Genomic DNA, 23,933 nt, shown 5'->3' on the forward strand with positions numbered 1-23,933 from the left:
AACATAACATTGTACTTGTACATTGTAAGTCATAGAAACCTTTTCTCCATACCAATGGCAGTCTGTCATATAGCTACTCTCTTTCATTTCACTCTGCCAGTACTGAGAGAATCATATGAAGGGAAGTAACTCTTGATAAGTCAGAATATTGTCATGGTGAGATATGAGTGGTTGCTAAAATCTGTCCTTTAAGATGCTCCACCGCTGACAAATGTTTTTTTTTTCACTATCAAAAACAGGAGCAAAGGATTTAGTATTTTTCTACAGTTACGAAAGTTACTTACTTTACACCATTACCACCATTGAAAATTTTGAGCTTCTAATTTTACTTTTAAGTTTAAGGTATAAAAATAATTAATTGCATCTCGAAAAAATTCTGTGTCACTATATCCTATATGGAATGAAATACTGATGCGCATGAACCAAAGGCAAAAGAAATTATTTTATTAATTTTTTGTGTTAATTAGACATATATATTCACAATTATTAAACACCAATTATTGTTCAAATGATGAATGTCATTTATGCTCTGTCGGCGGTGGAGCATCTTTAATTAATAATCTTGAATGAAAGGCTATAGGAAGCTGTTGAAATGTATGACCTTTTAATCTTTTTGACTTTACATCCTGTCAATAATATTTGTTGAAATGAATGAAAAATGTATGACCTTATACATACAAATGTACCTCATTAGGGTCAAAAAGGTAAAATATTCACCTATGGTATACATTATGAGGTTGTGGGGAACGAGTGGTTACGATGTCCTAAAATATTTTTACAAGCCCTTCCACCTCTGGGCTGTGTTTTCAAATCGCTTTTGCGGCAATTACCAGGTACTGACGGGTGGTCATGGATTTTTCTCAGGATACTCCGACGTTCCTCCATCATCTAAACCTGACAGGTCCTATTTTTACAAGCCCTTCCACCTCTGGGCTGTGTTTTCAAATCGCTTTTGCGGCAATTACCAGGTACTGACGGGTGGTCATGGATTTTTCTCAGGATACTCCGACGTTCCTCCATCATCTAAACCTGACAGGTCCTTAAATGACATTTGATCATAACAGGACGTACATAAAACAGTTATGCAGCAACAGTCTATTTCTCTATTTCTATTTTAATAATAATAAAACAATAGAAGAAATCAAATTAGATGTAGATGGAAAATGTTGACCTAATCTTAAGATTAAAAGTCAATTAACCATCATTACAAATCATCTACAGCCATGTGACATCATTAACTGCCATGTGACATCATTAACTGCCATGTGACATCATTAACTGCCATGTGACATCATTAACTGCCATGTGACATCACTAACTGCCATGGGACATCATTAACTGCCATGTGACATCATTAACTGCCATGTGACATCATTTATTGCCATGTGACATCAATTACTGTCATGTGATGCAGTTGTTGTCTTTCTTTATAAATTAGCCTGAAGATGTATTTTATATTAAGCCTGATTCATAAAATCCCGAAAAAAATATTGATGCCATTAAAACTGATGAATATATACACGTGCACGTATAATGTACAGTATCTGGACATGACGTTTTATGTAGGCAGCCGATGTAATGTAGATTTGGACGTCATTCACGGTGACCATTAAAAGAAACACATTGGGAGCTCTATATGTTTATTCCTCTAAATACAACACTACTTTGTGTAAAATGCCAAGCATATATTTGAAATGTTTGGCATTAAAAATCGTCAATTATGGTCATCGTTAATGTTTTATGCACAAAAGATACTGATCTTAGATTTTTTCAGCATTTTCAACCCCATAAAGTATTTGCGCAAATGACACGTTTTTACGATATTCTGAAAAGATAAGATACAGTTTTGTCAGGTTTGAAAAATGCAACCCACGTCTTATTTTTAGACCATTTCCATTATCTTAAAGATGCTACACTGCTAATTTATAACGAATGCTATTTTTTTCTATATCAAAACAGGAGTAGAGAAATGAGCATTTTCCTTCAGTTACAAAATTACTCTACACCATTACCACCATTGAAGAGTTTTTACTTGCTTATTTTACTTCAAATTTAAAATATTAATTAAAATTAATTACGTCCCGAAAAAAGTCCGTGACACTGTGCCTTATATGGAGTATAGTACTGATTGCGCATGTACCAAAAGCTAAACTAGTTACTTTATCTTATGTTTGTGTTAATTAGACATACATTTATGAGTAAACACAAATTATTGTTCAAATGATGAGGATACTTTACGCTCTGTCGGCGTTGAAGCATCTATAAACAATTAAAAAAGATAATGCCTTATGAGAGAATCTTCAGGCAACCCACATGAATAAATGCACAATAACATACTTTTTAGCGGTGATTTTGTTTCGTTAGTCTATTGAAATGATGCACGAAAATATTATTCCATTAAGTACTGTAATAGTATTCGATGACATAGCCATTATCATAAATGTGCTAACCTGATACAGATCAAGATAATTTTCTGCGCTAAAAGTTTATGTCGCCAAAATGCTATGTTTTCGGTCTTTAGTACAATAAAGCAGTACATGTATGTATTTTTTCAAAACTTCTAAATAAAAAAACTGATATTTTACTTCTACCAAATCGACTCGTGATTTAGCCAGATCACGAAAACGTTTCTCTAAAATATTCCTTTTTGTAGGTTATCTGTTATGTTTGAGTGGTACATGTATGCCAGTATGAATGCCTTTGTCAGAAAATGGGAACTGTCATTATCTATAAAAATGGTAGTTTCTGATCCTGCTTAGCGCTCAGCATACCGGGAGTGAGACGACTGGTTCGCCCGTTGTCAGTATAATGTGACCGGGTGGGGCGTGTGGTTTGGTGTCTTCGGCAGCATTCTTCAGCGGTATAGCACTATGAAAACAGTATACAGAAGAAGACACAATACGAATATACCGCAGTCTCCCAAAACATGCACGGCACAATACATACATGCTACACATCGCATACAGACATGGGAGTCAGTCCTTACATGACCCTAGCTGTAATTAATAAAACAAACTCTGATTATCTCAATCTCTGAGCTAATTGATGCATAAATTCGAGAAAAAAGGAAATTTTGAAGTAATGCCAAATTATTGTTTATTCATACAATAAAAGAACAGTAAGCATGCAATTCAACACAAAATCGGTTAAACGAAGACAGAGTATAGACAAAAAACCGAGACTCCCGTTACTAATTTAGGAGATTTCACCACAAGCAGTGAAATTAATTTGGTGTGTTACAATATTCAATCCGGATCTTGGAGGATTTCCGACTCCACTTTTAAATAATCTTGGAGCATCGGATTCTTCGTTGGGAGAGTCCACTGCTGGCGGGTAATTACAGGCTTTAATGGTATCGTCCCAAATGGTTCCAGGATAACAACAGAATCTCACATCGAGGCCAGTGGAGGAACATTGGTAGTAACAACTTGGTACACAGGGCTCGGGTAGGAATGTAAATGGTGGGCAAACTTTAGGTCCTGAAAAAATAATTGGAAGAGATTTTTTTTGTACAATGGCTTTTGGATGTCTTGGACTTAATACTGTCCTCAAATATGGTAAGAAGATTCCCCAAACTATCCCAGAAATCTACCGCGTAACTTTGTGAGGCTAACCGGCTTCATAGTGACTGATCATAATCCATTTTGGAGTTTAACAGTTACAAAAAGATTAAAGTATTTTAAGAAGGAAGTATACAATTGTATGATATTACCCACGATCTGTGATGTAACGTTTTGGGCCCATCTCGATCCAAGAGCGCATTGCGGTTCCCACATTTCATGAATGTGGGGACCACGATGGATCCTGGAAGAGATTGTCTTGGGGTTAGGCAGATTCAAAATTGCTGTTTTGCAGCCATCTTGGATATAATGATGTCAAGGTATTGAATGTTTGTTTTGGTATGAAAGGAAGGGGAATATTGTTCCCAAATCTAGTAGGTTAGTTCCTCGTGGTATTCAGATCGAGTGTGTATAATTATACAGCAGATGGCTTGCTCTAGGTAGTAGCATTATTTGAAAGAGATTTAATGATGACTTACGACAATTGAGGTCAACATATGCTATCGAGGTAGAAACAATCTTTGAATGTGATTAAAAGTGACTTAGGACAATTGAGGTCATCCTATATGGGTTCTGAGTAGCAACAGTCTTGACGGGAATAAAATGTGACCTATTCACTTGAGGTCACCATAGGATATATGGCTAGTAGCAACCTTTGAAGGGGATTGAAAATGACTTACGACAACTGAGGTCATCCTGTATAAGTTCCGGTAGTTACAGTCTTTGATATAGTTATCCCATACTCGCCCAGCAGCACAGCACGTGTGGTAGGCTATACCGTGACCACAGTTGTAGAAACACTGATCGTCACAGGGGTCAGCCAGGAACGTCCCGTGGGTACACGTGGACGGCGCTGAAATGGTCGAACATACATTATATGAATAATTACAAAACATATTATAGCTTTGATTGTCACATTCGTGTAAGAACGTGCTGGAGTACACTTGGATGGTACTGAAATGGCCAAATATGCATTATATCAAATATTGCTATCCTTACAATGTATGTTGTGTTACACTTTTAGAAATTAAGATTCTGTTAAATCCACGATAAAAAGCACCAAGAATTTCGACCGCAAGAAACAAACATTCCAAAAGCTCGTGCATTGTATTTTGAATAACAATGCAGTATACGACAAAAACATTATGCAAACAGTTTTTAAAAGTAACGACAATTGTATCTTTGGTGTCTGCAAATTATGGTAAAATGACGTTATCCTTGACGTCAGAAAAAAAAAAATCACGGAGAAATGGCACACAAAGTGACCATAATAATGTAATGGATGGAACATTTGGGTATTTGAATGATGTAACATTTGGGTATTTGAATGATGTAATGGATGGAACATTTGGGTATTTGAATGATGTTACCTCAACATTCAAATATCTTAAACGTAGCAAACTCATTCAGACGTCAATCCTTTCTAGCAAAATCTAAATATTTCTTTCTCATTCTATACCAAATGCTTCACGATTCCATATCACAGTTTTACATAATTGCTTACAATTGTCACACGCTAAAATGTACAGTTGGGCCACAATAATCCGGGCGTCCGAAAATAGTCCGGAGAACTCACAATCCGGAAAGTTTTACAATGCCTGGGATCGATTTTTTAAAATTATTGTTTAAGTACATGTAGAATGAAATCGGCAGTCCGGAAAATTCACAATCCGAACAGAATGAATTCAGCAATCCGGAAACTTCGCAGTCCGGACGGTTCGGGATGAAGATGCAATATCATGATATTATGATTTCAAAATCATTACCATCGCAGTTAACCGGGCTTGTCAAAGTCGGTGAGGACGTCGTCGTGCTATGCACAACCTTCTGACAATTATTATCCACGTGGCTCCAGTAATAGCCAGGGTCACAGCAGTGTTCCACATGGCTTCCATTACAGCACTGGAACACACAGGCAGGGTCACATGTTGATGGGATGATCGTCGCATCTGGACACACGGTAGGAGCTATAAATCAAATTGATGGAAAAGTTATGAAAGCGATATCTGAAATATGATAAAATATCTGGCGGATTATTTTATATATAACGTATTTACTTTTAGCTGAACGAACCACATATTAGGATATGACAAATGAATAAAAAAGAAAAAAAAACTGAAAAAATACTAAGTGGCAGTTCTCCCTATCTGGTAAGGGAACAGCGTCGGAGTTTTCTCTTTGAAGAAAGAAGGTTTTACAAATACCAAATGAAATTGTACTAAAATGTTAAAGCCTTCCAACTACAATGAAGAACTTTTGTTATACTCATATAAAATAGTTTCTATAGAAACTCTACTGTCAAAAATGCCATAAATGAACTGTTCCGTCGAGCGGTCCAAATAACTGTTAAAATGTGCTGTTGGACCGGAGTGACGTCACAACTACAATTCGTGACGACAATGCGTGTATAACAAAAAAGCTATCGACTGGTTTGTCGGGCAGCAGATGATTTGCTGGACCCTCACACAAACTGTTGGCCTCGGGCAATAGTTTGTCTTCGGGCCCAACAAATCATCTGTTGCCCTCAAGCCCAGTCAACAACTGTATAATGCTAAGATAAACTTACCACAATCAGCGGGATCAGTGGATGTGGTGGCAGCATTTGTAGACGTTGTACTAGAAACAACTGATGTCGTCATAGTCTTGGTTGTTGTACTTGGCTTAGTACTTGTTTGTGTCGGCTTTCGTGAAGAAGTAGAATCGATAGCTGGATCTGTGAATGATTATATGGATCAATTATTTTATTACCAGATATGCAATAATTTATTCTAAAGTGGTTTGGCTTTCGTTTTGTTTATTTGTTTATGATCTTTCACATACAAACATAAATAAGCGTCATGTAGTCTTTTATTTATCAAAATCAGATTTTATCTCTTTTTTTCAATTTTTGTTTAACCGAAAGACTGCCATTAACCGTTCCCCACTTATGTATAATGTACATTGCATTTAAGTACAATTTTATTTGGTATTTGTAAAACCTTCTGCCTTCAAAGAAAAAACGCTGACGATTTTTAAGCAAAGGTATTAATCAACAATATAGCAATATTAATACATTTCCAGGAAAATGCTAAATGGAGAACATAATTCTGAGCATTAGTGACAGGTTTTCAGTAGTATAACATGAACATTTTTATCGAATGGCGTACACAAATATAGACCAATATCTGTTTGAGTTATTGATTCATAATTCAATTTGCATGTAACTGGCATTTTCTCTATTTTCCACTTGATCATCCAATCAGCAGCTACGTTACCCCTCATTTGCACTTATTACAAACCAATGGAGGAATCTGATACAAACAATGCAATAAAATATCAATATCTTTGTGAATAAGTACCTGTAGTCGGTGCCCCGCTAGATGGCGTTGGTGTTGTAGATGCTGTGATTGGCGAACTGAGTATTGTTTTTAGTACAGACATCATTGGGTTGACACCTAGTCCGCATATGTTGTTAAAATCGTCGAGGTCCATCGCCCACACCATAGAACCCCCTAACCTGTTGGACCTGATGTATTCTGCCTAAAAGCAAAACATATAACTGTATACAGCTGAAAGTGTACTCGTATGTTTTCGTTGGTCTATGAAGTCGACAGTCATTGGAGATAGGGTTGTTTCCTTTGTAGCAAGACGAAGCATGCAGAAAGAAACATGAAAAAGACGTGGATATATCATGAATTCAATCGGGATAATACCATACGATTCATTTCCAAAGCATTCTTTCGTTTAGACATCAGACAAAGATGAAACTTTACACATAACATATTAATACTTAGGGTCAAATTTATGAATACTGAGGATTTCAAATAAATCGATGTACAGTCTAAATAGAAAGTGTTACTGCCTTTGCACATTGTTCTTGTGGTTAAGGTATCCCTGATAATGATTACGTTTTCAAACAACTGTGCTCGTGGTATTGCCTACCACACGTGTTGTGTTTATGGCCGAGTATGTGATAACTATATAAATGGCTGTAACTACCCGGAACTTATACAAAATTACCTCAATTGTCAAAGTCGCATTAAATCCCCTTCAAATATTGTTACTACCCAGATATCATATGATGAACTCAAGTGCATAAGTCACCTATTCAGACCCAAGGATTTAAAAGTCTCCTTGTAAGAACTCATATAACTTCAATTGTCGTAAGTCACCTTTAATCCCCGTGAAAATTGTTACTACCTTTCGTTTACCTTAATTGTGAAACTCTCAACATCGTCATAGCCAATCCTTTGATCTCCACTGTAAGTGAATGGGACTTTATGCTCGGCCTCCCAAACTCTCGTCCAGCCTTGGTTTTGAACTCGATCACAAACCTATACGTCACAATAATAACACACTAAACAAGATAACAAAAGACCATACACGATTTATGCAAGAAAAAAACTTTCCAATTGGTTTGACACAGTGTCACACATTCCTTCTCGAATCTTTGCGCGTAATTTCGTGGAGAATTCAAAATGTTTGGTGAATATTGAATAAAACATGATTATACCTGAATGCACAATTGTATTTATGAAACCTTCATCGCAAAAATATTTATTCGCGATTATGTTGACGTATCGAAGAGATGACTCATTGAATACGTGAACAAAATGTATTACAATAGTTGATAGGCTATACTGAAAGAAGCTCGGTTTCGCGTAGAAATCTGCATAATGAAATATACAGCAGGGATACTAGCAACCACTATTGCCGTTTCACGATGTACAACGGTTATTTATGAGCTGACACCAACACTCAACAGGACAATACCTTTATTAAAGAAAAGACATCACATACTCAGTGATACCTTGTATTTACAGACTAACATGTAATTCCGAGTTTATCATTTTCAAAATTTTCCACAAAAATGGTAATCCGAGAAAAAACTCAGATTAAATATATAATTTTATTTATGTATTAAATTGCTTGTTTTTTATTCTTAAATATAAAAACGAAGATGGTATGACAATATTTTCTATTCAAATTAATGGTGATAAGTGCACAATGAAGCGATTCAGTTATATCCGGAAAATGATATCTTAATAACATAAGAAAGACAGAGAAACGAACTGGTTTGTAGGTCAGTCAAGGTCATTTAATGACAACATCAGGTATATTCCGTGTGTGTTTTGGAAGACTACTGTATGCTGAACTGGTTGTCTGTTGTCAGTTTAATTAGTGCGACTAGATGGTGCGAGATTGTTTCTCTGGTTGTGTGCTGCAGTCAGATAGCACTATAAAATGACATTCATCATTATCATATAACAAACACACACAAAAAAGGTGACTGGATGGGTGTGTGTGATATGTCTCTCTGGTAGCATGACTTTGTGAGATAGCATTAAGCAGGCAATATTTCTGCACGTGGATTTCACGTGCCAAATTTACCCCGGTTCATGTGAAATTCACGTGCAGAAATATTCTCTGTGTAAGATAAGAGTTGCATCATTATAAGAATGAAACAAAACCAAAAAACACACACATGAAATAATGAAGATGTACATATACCTCGAAATAGCCTATGTAGCCTGCTTCATTAGTGTACGAAGCTGCCGTTCCTGCCCCAACCACATCGGCATCTAACCCCACATCGCTGGTTGAGGCCAGTGTAAATGAGCGGCCGTACAAGGCCATTCCTAGAACCAGTTTATGTGGCGGAGTTCCCTTAGATAGCCAGTATCGTACAGCCGCATCCTAAAATTTAAAAAAAAAAAATGTTAAAACGTAAAACGTCCTTTTGCATATTGCAGAGTTACCTCCCACTTAGGTAGGTAGCCAAAGTGATGTCATCATTAAAAGTATAACGTTATGCTCGCAAACACATGGCGTCACAATCAATATCTACCCGCAAGGGCAGATAACTGTGGAATATGTAAAGACGAAATAATACAATTAGGGTTATCATTATGTTTCGTAAGTCAAAAATATATATATACTGTATGTCCTTTAAGAGGCGAATATTCATAAAAATATACATGGATAAAATAAATGCCTTAACTGAAGTGGTTTCTGTTTGAAAATAAACTAATCAACTTTCTTATCAACGATACATTAAGTTAAGTTTAATAAAAATAGTTTACATATCATATATATATGTATAACATATCTATGTCGTCGAATATCTCAAACGTACATGTATGTTTGCAAATGTACAAAAAAGCATGTTATTTTTGTGTACAATTTAATATTACGAATAAATAAATAAATAAACAAATAATAATCATAATAATAATAAACAGATTACAAAAAAAAACAAACAAAAAAAAACAACAGAAAATCTCAGTAAGATTTAACTCGCAAAAGGAAAGGAAAAATACATTTTTTGTAATCATTTATTTATTTCGATGATACCCGTACTAACCTGATTCAATGTTTTCTGGAAAGTATTTTCATTCTGCCTGGGGTAAAGTGGACTGTTATGACCTGTGGTGGAATCCCATGGACCGTGGAAATCGTAAGTCATTAGAATAATGAAGTCCAAACTCCTGCAATCAGAAAATGGTCAGATTCATAATCACTGTGGTAGAATCCCATGGGCCGTGAAAATCGTAAGTCATTAGATTAATGAAGTCCAAACTCCTGTAATCAGAAAATGGTAAGATTCATAATTACTATGGTGGAATCCCATGGATTGTGGAAACCGTAAGTGATTAAAGTAATGAAGTCCAAACTCCTGTAATCTGAAAATGGTCAGATTCATAATCACTGTGGTGGAATCCCATGGACCGTGGAAATCGTACGTCATGAGATTAATGAAGTTTAAACTCCTGCAATCTGAAAAAAGGTCAGATTCATAATCACTATGGTGGAATCCCATGGACCGTGGAAATCGTACGTCATGAGATTAATGAAGTTTAAACTCCTGCAATCAAAAAATTGTCATATTCATAATTACGTTGATGTCCTAAATGCTGCTATGATATAGTTATACAGCTGTGGACTAGGTATAAACGATAATTACTGATAGCAAAAGAGTATATCGTCTTTTCATTGTTCCGACACAAGTCTATCCATAAATGTCGCATGGGGTACATGTGCAATCTGCATATAGGTACATACTAATAGAAGCTGATCCAAAGAATATAGCCATACAAAATGTATATCTATGTAAGTAAACATACTGCAATTACACTATATAATGAATTTAAGTCCTTAAACCTTATAAATAAATATCATGAATCGCTAAACATGCCTACAAACGTCTAGAATACAACTGATAAGTCAAGTACTTTATCGCACATTAAACACAAATAGGGCCTGTGGCCAATATATGGTGACATTCTTACAAACTCACTAACTAATGTTAGCCCCGATGTATACATACTTTTTATCAAGTATTCAACTTAGTAATGTTCATGTTCACCTACGAAGTGAGTGATATCCATGTATATCTGCATGCAAAATATTCCTATTAAACAAGGTTTAGTTTAATACAATTATATGACATGATTATACATGTAGTATGTTATCTACCTACTGTGAAATCAAATCTATATCTCATAGGCGGCGTCGGATAAAGCTATCGATGCTGCTACAGCTGCTGCCAAAAGTAAAGGAGGCCGATTACTAGAGGTGCCTTCTTTATCGAATTCACGACGTAAAATCTGAAACGAGAAGTATAGAGAATGGCAAATCAAGACCTGATAAGGTGAGTTGAAATAGCAGTACATCTGAGATCGAGCTGTCCCATGGGTGATAAGTGTAGCGTAGTGTAGTGCAATTAACCGTGGGTCATCGACGATGTTAGTAATATAACTAGGAGTTTTCAAACTTGAAGAATCTTTTCAAGAATAATATTTCATTAAAATGTTTTTGCAGAAAGGAATGGGGTTTTTAATGACCATCCTTACATTTATCAGAAAAAAAACTAAACTTCTCTTGGATATCGACAAACTCAAGCATATTAAGATACCAACTACATGTATGTACGGGTAGATAGACAGACAAACACGTGATGCAAAAAGCCGCCATTTTGTCAGAATACCAGGAAATCCTGACGTCAAGCCATGACGTCACAATTATTTTAATCCAATAAAAAATCGCTCCGGGTTATATTACACTATTGGCTCAACAGAGAAGTTTATGATTTTAAAGAAAAATTCAAAAACAACCTTAAGCGAACCAACGAATTGATAATAAAGCCTCACCTGTATAAGTCGCGTGAATCTATATTTATCGTCTGGTCCACTGGTATCGTGGGTGGGGTACTCCCAATCAAGGTCAAGGCCATCGAAGCCGTACTTTCGTAAAAACACTATGGTGTTGTCGGCGAACTCCTCTATCGCCTGGTCAGACGACACCATATCGGAAAATCTCTCCACTCCATGATTGTAACCCCCTACTGCTAGTAACACCTTCAGATGGGGGTTTGTGACCTTTAGGTTCATCACCTTCTGGTAGGTAGCTGTGAATAACATAGAATAAGTAAAAGCAAGGTGTCTCTCTGTCATAAAAAGCCGGTTATTTTCACGGATCCAAATTTCCGCGAAATCCTACACAAAAACAAGAAAAATGCAGAAAATTTTTCAGAGGTTTTTTATTTTACAAATCTGGGTATTTATGATTTTACCATTTTGTGATATTTAGCGGATAAGATTTTTGCGATCATAGCAATGTCCCGCAAAATATCATTCCAGCAAATTCAACCAGCTATCATATACGGTATTCCGTATTTGCATATTACAGAGTTGTTTTCGACAAACAGACGTATGGCGGAGACAACAAATGTAGACACCTTATTTTTCACTGGGTCTAACATAGATGTACGATAACATAGACAGAAGGAAGCGAAATACGAGCAAACAAACATGGAGGTTTTATTCACTGACTTGGTATTACTTTACATACGTTTAGGTATTACTACACACAAGTACAAATGGTGCGCCAAACGAATCATCATCAAATTTGGTGCTAAATGAGAGTTTTAACTGTAATAATACTTAATAAATGAATGAGGAGTTTTATACGTACATAGATCGTTCCATTCCACTATAGTCATATCATTGCCGTTCAGCTGTGAGAAAGCATACATGATGTGAGTACAAATGAACGGGTCGATGTCATCAGCAGTGTAGTTCATAGGATGTGGTCTGTACTGGGCCCAGTTTAGTGAAATAACAGACTCGTTTGAACTCGTGTATCCCTAGAAAATGATAACAAAATACACCAAAAATAATGTGTGTTGACATCAGGATAGACATATTATATGATATTTAGTGTAAAATTAATCAACTTCAGAGCGATGAAATTCTTATTTTAGAGATCTGGCAAACTGACTTAAAATAGAAATGAGAAATTCTAGCAAACCATGTGAGTGTCTCCCTTAATTTTGTTTGATTTTACTTCATATCATATAAGCAACTGCTGGTAGCGTTTCTGCTTCTCTACGATGGAACTGCTATAATTTATAGGCTGATGAATGGCGCGCCTACGCAACAAAAACGGGAAAATTCCATTTAGAAATGAACGATCAGCTCATAAAGAACTAAGAACCGTACGCTGTCAAGTGATAATGAAACCTACTGAAATACGATACAATGTCATTATGAATGCTGACACCATGAAACATCATTAAACTATATGCTTTATCATGTCATATAGCACTGAATTTAATCTAAGTTCATATGTAAATAGTACAAATATAAATATATAGGATCTTACATAAGTGCTCATTCTATATGATATTTTATGGAACGAGTCTAAGAAGTTTTTTTTTGCGAGCCTTGGCGAGCAAAAATGAAAACTTCGAGACCAGTTTCATACAATCTCATATGAAATGAACACAGATTTAAGATACTTTTTATCACATAACTACAATTACATATCTACATAACAAAGAATTTCAGGTCAAAATGCATTGCGGAAATCCAGCGGAGGCCACCATTTTGTCCCGCCGTCCTCAAAATCCTGACCTGACGTCATTTTTCCTGACGTCATTTTATTGTTTCTGTCTGACGTCACAATGAATTTTCAGCCAATGAAAATCGTTCCAGGTCGCTCATTTTTTTTTTTACTTTTTAGACTAGTGTACATACATGTGTACGCAAAGATATATCACGGAAAAAAAACACTGGATAGTGTCTCCCCCCCCCTTTCGGCGCGCGCGGGTTTAGGGGGGCGCGGATTATGTGATGAAAAAGAATATTATGTTTTTATATTTCGACCATAATTCGAGGTTCGGTTTATTTTGAAGTATTTTTCCTTTTCCCGATGAGATAATATGGAAGTGTTTTGCATTTTCTTGTTGATTTCAATATAATCAGGTGCCATTGCAATATAAACCACTGTATACGTACCTGTTGGATTGTCCGTGGTGACTGGATATGCTGTTGAAGCTGTGTCCGTAGTAGATGTTGCGGTGTGTTTGTTGTAGAGGGTACTGGAGGTTCTGTTATAGGATCAACGATATGATATTCCAGGGCGTTCTTTAAGACCCCCATGAGTGGATTGACACCTTCTCCGCAGACATTTTTAAAATCATCCAAGTCAATAGCCCACACCATAGAACCTGCAAGTTTCATCTCCTTAATGAATTCAGCCTGACAGAAAAAAAACAACTGTATAGTAAAAAAAAAAAAAAAAAAATACAGTAAAAAATAAAATAAAAAAAACATCATGTCCAGTTGTTTTATTTTATTTTCATAATGATTACAGAAATAGTGAATTAATAGAAACAAAAATGATAAATCAATCAAGCTTCTGGACTGGTAGAAAAATTTTGAACTTTTTTTATTATATAAGATATAAGGAGTACATATGCCTCGAAAAACAGTGTTTAAACAAAAAATATAGATACCATATCATGCATCAACACTTTTTTTTGCAAAACAAAAAATAAAAAATAAATAAATAAAAAAAAATAAATAGTAAAACTAAAAAAAACCCAAAAAACCGTGAATCGTTTTAATGCTTATATATTCATAATTATTGTGGAACGAGTGAAATACGGCAACCTTAAAAATGCTCCACCGCCGGTACAACATAAACGTAACTCATCAATTGACCAATAAGTTAGTGTTTTATTTTATAAATGTATGTGTAATGAACACAAAAATGATATGAAATAACCCGTTTTGCTTTCGTGTGATGTGCAAACCAGCACTTCATTCCTTTTAGGGCATAGTGTTATAGGGACCATTTTGTTTCGGGGCACAATTAACCATTTTTGATTATTTTATTATAAAATATAAATTATCTCGTTCAAATGGTTGTAATGATGTAGAGTTTTGACTTTTTGTGAACTGAGAAAATTCTAAATTATGTCTGCTCCTTTTTTGATAGAGAAAATAAATTCATTTTCGATCAGCGGTGGGGCACTTTTTTAATTTATCATTTACACCAGCTGCTTGCAACTGTTAGGACTGTTTAACTCTTTAGAAATTGGGGTAAGGGAGTGTTTAAAAGAAACGGATGTAACTAAACATGACCTGGCCGGCCATCTCCAATCCCATAGAATACACAGGGATGTAGTTCAGCGTTAGTACTATGATAGTACCAAAATGACGATTATCAATTGTACCGTATAATGGGTACTTATATTGGAATTATGTGGCAATTGAGGCATCTGGAATGTTGGAGGAATTAAGTTTATCGTGTTTGCTATTCATTATGTATTACAGTGAGTTAGGAAGCTCAGGTTTCATCGGGCGACTGATCATGCTTGATATTTTCTATTGTTAATCAGAGGCGGAACAAAAGTGTTATACAGAAATGTAACGATTTATGATACATGTAGATAGATTGTTATGTAGGTCATGCCCGATTACCGTAATGGATTAAGCAGCAATATACAATCGTACATGTAGAAAAATGATAAAACCACGTAACATTAAGGGAGCCCTTTTCCTTCTGATAATTAATGGCTGTTTGTCGTATACGGATTTGGATTTTGCATTTATGTTTAGCCATGCTTGTATGTATTTCACACGATATATGGAAACAACATCCCTAATATGTTCGTTGTTACATGATCTGTATTTGTGGTGACGCGTAATCTGTCAACACGTGGATTACTACCGGGTGTATGTTTTATAATCCATATTATTTAAAGTCTCAAAGAAGAAACACAACGAGGATATTGTTTCATAATGACCTCTGTCAGAGGGCCTCACGCCCACCTACCCCAAAGACTCGAATCGTAGGACGAAGACAGACAGAAGTAATGTTTTACATATTGACATCCATCATTTTAATTGAACAAAAATGAAACAACTTGCACGTCGCGATATTTTTCCCGTTTCTTTTGAATACCATTGCTAATGTTTAATATTTGTATTATACATAAATAAATTGTTTTACATTTTTCTGAAATTCTAAAAAAAAAAAAAAACACTACATGTAACGTTGCGTCAAAATTGTAATCAAAGCCACACGTTTTCTTAAAAAAGTAGCCACCCTGTTTGTCGCATAGATCATTTTCAATACGCAAATTTTCAAAGTTTCCAATGTTTACGCATGAAGTTAATAAGGAACAAAGTCGGCTTGTATTTGGCGTATATTTAATGCAAGGCCTAGAAAAGTGTAAAATATAAGGGACGGTCATGTAGTTAACCTACATTTTGGAGATTGTAAGCGTGAGAATATAATCAAATGCGCCAATCACAGCTATACCGTTCGTTTCGATTCTTTCGACATGCAAGAATGCGGTTAAATATCCTGTACAATCCTGTAGGCGCACACAGAATCCCACCAGTTTTGCATTGGCGAATTCAAGGCCCCAGTGGTGGATTATAAACGATCAGCGATAGTAAACGCCTCTTTTCATATCCTAGATTGGTGAGGAGGCATGGATTATTGACGGGCCAGGGTCAGTTTAAAGCGAGTGAATTAATTGATTGGTTGAACCCAAAGTCAGGGGCAGTGAAAACTTTATCAAAGGGAATATTTATGGTGTTTCCAGGGTGGGCAATACATACAATGATATCTGGAAAATCTAGGATTTCTTTACCTTGGCAGTGAAGCTCTGAATGTCATCGTACCTACCCATTGGTCCCCAGAGTAGGCTACGGGACCTGATGTTCGTCATCCCAAACTCGCGTCCATCCTTGTTCCATATATTTGCATATCTTTAAATAAACAAACCGATAAATATAAATAAACAATAGTTAAAAATAAATAAATAGTAATAAGTAAAAATGATATGTAAAAATAAATAAAAGATAAGTAAATATTATTAGATTAATAAATAAACAAATGGATATATAGATAAGTATATATAAATAGATACAGTATAAGTACTTATAGATAAATAAAAAATAAATAAATAAATAAATATGTGTCTATATCATAATATCCAACTTTACTCATACAATTATTTTACATGAAACATTGTTTGCTTTCAAATTTTCAAACATAAACTACGAAGCAAAACATAAACCTATTGATCTTACATCATGAAAAAAAGTAAAAACAATTGACAAATTTCATTGTTAAAAATCGTAATTGATAACATTCACATAGCCGTATGATTAAGTAGGTCGGATGTGTAGGCTATAACTCATCACAAGTCGGACACCTACAGTTTGAAAAATTGCAACAAAAAGCTACCTGTCAGTTGCTCTTTTGGAATAGTTTTTTTTCCGTTTCAAGCGACAAATCTTATGCACATTAGAGTATACACAAAAATATGGATTTATTTATTATTGAGAAAGAAACAAAAAATGCCTTGTTTATCTGACTTATATTCCTCTTATACAGTACAATCAGTTAAAATTGCATGGTCATATAATATGTAAAAATAATGAAATACTCTAATTAAGATTAATAGTTTAGTACTCGCCTTACCACTACAAAGATCACAAACACTAATTGGTTCGAGCAAATAAAAAACCGCGCGAAGCTATGACGTTATTATTTCGCAAAAAAATAATTTTCATCATCATTAAAATATACAGCGAATATCGTTGGTAAATGATTAAATGTCGTTTCCTATATAAGACAAAACCTCATAATATGCTTAGAAATATCCAGTGGCATTTGTATAAGAGGTCCCTCCATCGCCCTGGTCCCATGTCGTTAGGAGCGCCCAGGCCAATCGTCCAAGCCTGTTAGATATGATGTAAACGGTCCTCGCCGTTATACACGCTATCGCCAGCACATGAGCTTGTGAGGTAGGAGCACATCCCAAGGATATCCCTTGTTATTAGCCGTTCCGCTCGCAAGCTCGCCTAAAAAATAAAAAAAATGAAATCGTTGTTTTTATGGGACAATTCAGACTGGATGATAACTTATTCAAAATTTGACACCATATATCGGAAACAAACCAGTGTTATTAGAAATTTGATTAGGTTGGTTTTACTCTGAATGATGATGCCGGAGAAAAGTCCCACTGTAGTGAAAGAGTATTTGACATGTTCAAAAGTCGCTTAACTGTCCGTCAATGTAACACCTAATGGTCCGGATGTTTGGTACTGCCGAACCCTGAGCCCTTGGTCGGTGTTAGTAAAGAAATTATGTGCCTAGAACTACTCAAATCGCGGCTCTTACATTTACTGTGTTTACCTTGTTAGATGCCATGTTCTTGTCTAAAATAATTACATCAACTCCTCAGTGGTTATGTATTGCATTTGTTTAACGTGCGTGACTTTGACTTGGGCTATGGGTTCAGCATACATATTGTACCTGCTTAATCGTATTGATCAACGATCTGGAATTTCAACGGTATCAATCAAAATACTTAACAATGTAAATGTCATTAAATATGTCAGTATTTTTTTTGTGATATTTTTCATACGGAACGTAGAAAAATACATTTATGTCAAATTTTACTTCGTGGTTATGTAACAGAAATTAGCCTCACTGAATTCACCCTTTTAAGTGAATCACTTTAACACACTACTTTTTCAAAGTAAATCATCTTCTTGGTCGCCACACTAGCTTTGTAAAAAACATTATTTTAGTTAATTAAATTAGACTTTTACTTGTGATCGTTGTAGATTTAGTAATTTATATCCTTAGAGGAGTAATTCTATAAAGATAAAATATTGCTATATTATTATGTTTATAATTATGTGATGCGCAATCAAACTATGGCCTGACGTCCCAATGTGTTTGTTAGGTTGGTAAAAGGGCTAGCGTCTTTCGATTTAGGATTGATTTATAAATTTTCCCATGTTGTTGGTCACGGTACCTGGTGATCAACCGGGACGTACAGACTCATGTAACATTTTATCATATATTTATGTGTTCTATTTTAAACATTGTTAATCTGCAGTTTGAATGAGAATTCTTAAACAGAACCCAGTTAAAATAATTCCATAAGAAATATCGATGTTTATAGTTTGCAGAACTTTCATAAAACATATGGTGCTTTAATATATTTTCTAATTGTTGAGTAAGCTATGATAAGTTTATAGTATTTACGGTAAGCTATACAATTTTACGTCTCTATGAAATGAATTATCAAACTCATTTTACATTAACATTTTAAAGCTAAAAGCCATATCGGTCTAAGTGTGTACACCGTACATTTTAAATGTCGGTAAACTGGATGATTCCTAAGGTGTGAAACAAGCCTCTAATTTATAATAGGCCCTTTTATAAAATGATGAATACTTGTGCATTTGCTGTTTAAATAATTTATTTTGAACTGAAGTGAATGATTGATTGTGTTAAGTAGAAATGTTGCATATTTTAGTCAGATTTATTAAAAATGATCAGTATGCATTCAAAATGAAAGCACATAAGATGTGTATGAAAAAATACTATAACCCTTCTGCCGAAATCTTACTTAATTAATTAAATTTATGTTTTATCGGTAAACTGTGATTCCCAAATAATAAAACAAACTTCTTACAGGTCTAAACAATTTAATGAATATTCATAAACGATACAGCGAGGCTTGAGTGGGGTGGTATCGATGGAGTATTTACAAACCTGATTCAGGAACCTGTGAAACCCTTGCTCATCACTTCTCGCGTAGAGTGGACAGTTGTGTCCTGTAGTGCTCTCCCACGACCCGTGAAAGTCGTATGACATCAGATTTATGAAGTCAAGATCCCTGGAAAATTTGTCCCAAACCATTTGGATGATTTATTTTGTAATTATGTTAGCTGTGTGGACTTTGTTAAATATATTATCTAAGGATACGATCAATGCGATGTAGTTTATAATGAGTTACATTATGTTTAGGCATCGGTACCTTGAGCTAGACAAATCCCAATGTGGCTTTGGATCCGTGCTGCTATGAAAGTCAATAGTCTGAATAACTCACAATCCGGAAGGAAATAACAGTGAACGAATTTATTTAATGACTTAGTAACGGAATTGATCAGTCCTGATCCGGATGGTTTGGGTTGGAAACGCAAGTGTTCGGATTGTGTTGAGGATCGCTTTCATCGAACGCACCCATTTTACAATATTTATAAAGTAAATAAACAAAACGTATCTTTATCATTCATAGACTAACTCTTCCTGATTACGAATTTTCCAAACTGCTGAATCTTAGTCAATCTGTAACGCTATGATAATCCGATTCATGTGTTTTCTGTCTGGACTGAAATTTCCAGACGATTCGCGTCCGGATTATCGTTGATCCTCGGTATTAGAATTATACTAAAAAAATTGAACTCCAATAAACGTTCAGTTTACTTACTTGGATATGAGATCTACTTGATAAGAATCGTCAATAGTCCACTTTCCGGCCGACACTGCAGCCGAGAGAAGCAGAGGCCTTCGTGTTGTTCGGGTGCCTTCTTCCTGGAATCTCTGATGTAAAATCTTCAACAAACAACCCAAATAAAATCTGCAAAATTAGTAATTGCAAAGACAATATTCGGTATTTGCATATTACAGAGTAATTTGCCTTTACGGTAGGTATTGATTATGACGTCGTGTGTTTGCGATCGTAACGTCATACTTTTAAGAGAAAACGACGGGAATTGCGCTCACAAAATAATGACGTAACAATCGATACGTACCTACAAAGGAGATAACTCTGTAAAACTTCGACACGATTAAAACATTATTCATCTGTGATATTGCATTTAAAAGGAATTGTTTTACATCAAAATTAAACCCCGCAAGTAGGTTCTGTTTATAAATCGCAAAATATGAACCCAGTGAATTTAAAGCGTTATAACATGATAGATTCCAATGACAGAGGACAGGGCGAAACAATACGGTACTCTTCGGCACATTAATGACACATATGCTTATTTAAACGTTACATACAGAAAGCTAAAACATTGGTCAAAATCACATGTTTTTTTAAAGTTGTCCGTGAATGATTCGAAAAATAATCTTCTTCGAATTTCGCCAGGCAGTACGTTAGTCACGCCTCGTGCCCACAAGTGCATATGTACCTAATTATTCATTGATATAAAACAAATACAAAATACAAAGTCACGTGCGGTATGTATACAAATGTACCCGGACGGTTTGATTGACAGCTGTCGCCCGTCAAATACACAGTAACTTTCAATAAAATAGTGTTCTTAATCAATATTTAAACCAAAATTTAGATTATATATTTGTAGTAAGAAAACAAACTCGATAGCGAATTATTCGATCGATATACCTGAACAAGTCTTGTAAACCTATTTTTATCTCTCCAGCTATTGACTCCAGATGAAGGGTATTCCCAGTCAAGGTCAAGACCATCCAGTCTGTATCTCCTGAGGAAGGAGATCGCGTTATCAGCGAACTCTTCAATGTTTTGGTCTGTTGCTGCCATGGCAGAAAATCTTTCCACGCCATGAGACCAGCCCCCCACCGCTGAGATCACTTTCAGACTGGGATTTATTGTCTTAAGATCTATTTATTCTGCTGTATAAATCTGTAAATGAAACAGTATCAGACTTGAGTTCAATGTATTAAAGTCTATAATTCTGTTGTATGGGTATGCAATATTTTGTGTTTAAATGTTTAAATGCTTTTGTTTTCAACCAGCACCGCATTTCATAACGGGTATAGTGCTGTGGATTTTATTTGAGGCGCAGTCTATTATTTCAACTACTTTTATGCTAAATTGGCGTAGCACATTTAACAATTCCGTCTTTGCATATCAAAGATTTACTTCCTTTAAGTTGCGGGTAGGTATCCCATTTAGACCGAATGAAACCCAAAATGTTGGCGATGCATGCAAAACAAATGCGAAAACCCACCGCGACCATGAAGGCTACATTTCTACAACATTTATGAAGGAGTCCGTTCCATCTCTAAAATGAGTGCATCACTAAACGACAACAAAATGAAAAGGAGCTCATTTTAAGAGACAGATGATTCATTCTAGTAACACTTTGTGACGTCATTATTTTGTGAGTGACACTCACGCCGTTTTCTCTGAAAAGTATGATAATCAATACCTACCCGCAAGGGCAGATAACTCGGAATAATACGGAATTGATACACCACTAAAACCTTCCACATACACAGTAATACATACCTATGTCATTGTATCCCTCTGTTGTCATGTTGTTACCGTCCAGTTGAGAGAAGGCGAATATGATGTGAGTACAGAGAAAAGGATCAATATCGCCTGCTGAGAACGCCATAGGGCTTATTCTATACTGGGCCCAGTTTGTGAAGTAACACACTCTCTTGTATTCTGACATCCCTGTAATTCAATCTCTATAATCCTATATTAAATAATAATCAATACATAGCATATGCTACACTTATAGTTTTTTTATATAACATAGTTTTCTTATATAAATAGCATTTTGTTATTTGAGCATATCACCTGTTTTCTTCAAATCTATTTCAAATTTTGACAAAGGATTGACTTGAATAGTTTATTTATGTTATGGAGATAAAACACTAAAATCGTGTGTATGACGTTTGTATTATAAGTCATTAACATAAAAATACATATCATTCAATCTAAACCTGTTAAATTCAAACTTTCCTAACGGGCTCTTTTAACAATAAAATCATTGCGCCATTTTTTCAGCCAATCAGAGACAGTGTTACTAAACGTGACGTCATTTTTACACAATGATAACATAGACATAATTTACTAACCAATAAAAAATGCTTGTTACACACAATATATAATTATTACATGTAAACAAAACAATAAAACTCATGTTTTCATAATTATTCCATGCTAAAATGTAGTATGGTAATTCCTGATGGTGAAGCTGATCCCAGCTATTCATATTTAGTCATATATATCGAGGAAATTATCCGGGGCGGTTGTAAAATAATGAACGTACACCAAAGGTTTTTTTTAATATATCTAGCATGTATTTCTACTAATATCATGTTCAAATGACGTAGCATGCCCGCATGTAGTTCACAAACAAAATCCAATAAGACGCCCAAAGGCTTAACACATACGTTTGTACAAGAACAATAACATTATTCACCACGGTACACCCTCAGACAATTCTCTTTTGGGTAGGTTGACATTGTGACCTCTAGTAGTGACGTCAGTGTGATTCTACATATATGTAAATAACCCTGAACCACATTACGTAGACGACATTAAAATTGCAATGCTACCTTAGGTAGGTATAAGCACTATAAACATCAGCTATGTCGTCTGCATCTTTTTACAATAGAGGTATTACTGTATCTTCAAACATAGCTGCGGTGTCACCCATTGTGATTCAAGTGCAATATCCAGCAGAAAACAATCACAGACTTCACTTGTCGCTGTCTAATATGTTACCTTACGGTACGGTATTAATGTATTATCAGCCTCTTTCGTGTGTGGATAGGAAAGGTATATATTCTACTCGATTGTCACATTTTGTGTTTTCAAGGAAGGAATATCTCCTTCTTCATATCCACATATAGAAATGGTATATTTTTCTCCTCATACGTTTTATTACAATTTTACAATGTTATGAATGCCATTTTGTCATTTCAAAAAACCGAGACTACAAATCATTTTCATATATGAAACCAAAATGTTTGATATTTTAATGCAAATCCCGTTGTTTGCGTTCTTTAGTATTAAAAACCTGCATAGTTAAAGGTCATTTTTCCAATACATGTTTGTTATTTTATTGCACGGGATTGTATTGCATGGGTATTTGTCATGAAATACATGTAAAGTTTTTGAGGTATAAACACACGCAGTGTATTTCAAAATGTTTGGATAAAACGAGTTTTCTACACCCGTAGGTATGAGAGAAATATATATTTTTCTGTCGGTATCAAACACGATTGCATCTACACGCGACCGACGGCCATTCAGAAATACGTATGAACGGGGCGTATCGTTCAACGTTCGACAGTGTCGTAGTGCAATATTGTCAAATATGTTATTTATCTAAATATTAATTAGAATATTGAGAAATTTTGAATAATAGATACCCTTAATACCAGACCACAAAGATTTAGAACCGCTAAAATTTAATTTCCTCCTTTTAAGGTCAAAGCGAGAGATTTTTCTACGCGAAAATTACCGGCTATTTGATATTTGAGAGTTTGAACCATCATTTA

The 23,933-nt window shown here is 35.2% G+C and overlaps 2 protein-coding genes across 2 annotated transcripts; both read right to left on the reverse strand.

The window, feature by feature from the left end:
* Positions 1–3,128: 3,128 nt before the first annotated feature.
* On the reverse strand, positions 3,129–6,262 carry LOC138306325 (keratin-associated protein 9-1-like). Its single transcript, XM_069246759.1, has 4 exons — positions 6,127–6,262; positions 5,327–5,527; positions 4,241–4,413; positions 3,129–3,479 (listed from the first exon to the last, which is right to left on the reverse strand). The coding sequence occupies exons 1-4, from the start codon at positions 6,197–6,199 to the stop codon at positions 3,390–3,392; spliced, it is 537 nt and encodes a 178-aa protein (XP_069102860.1). The 5' UTR covers positions 6,200–6,262; the 3' UTR covers positions 3,129–3,389.
* Positions 6,263–6,875: 613 nt separating this feature from the next.
* On the reverse strand, positions 6,876–22,033 carry LOC138305813 (acidic mammalian chitinase-like). Its single transcript, XM_069246078.1, has 11 exons — positions 21,925–22,033; positions 21,058–21,293; positions 20,134–20,258; positions 19,416–19,539; positions 13,838–14,080; positions 12,513–12,684; positions 11,784–11,946; positions 9,904–10,027; positions 9,051–9,236; positions 7,751–7,873; positions 6,876–7,079 (listed from the first exon to the last, which is right to left on the reverse strand). Exons 1-11 carry the CDS (start codon positions 22,031–22,033, stop codon positions 6,876–6,878), a joined length of 1,809 nt encoding a protein of 602 aa, XP_069102179.1.
* Between the last annotated feature and the right edge of the window lie 1,900 nt (positions 22,034–23,933).

This window comes from Argopecten irradians, chromosome 13, assembly GCF_041381155.1.
Source record: "Argopecten irradians isolate NY chromosome 13, Ai_NY, whole genome shotgun sequence".
NCBI lineage: Eukaryota > Metazoa > Mollusca > Bivalvia > Pectinida > Pectinidae > Argopecten > Argopecten irradians.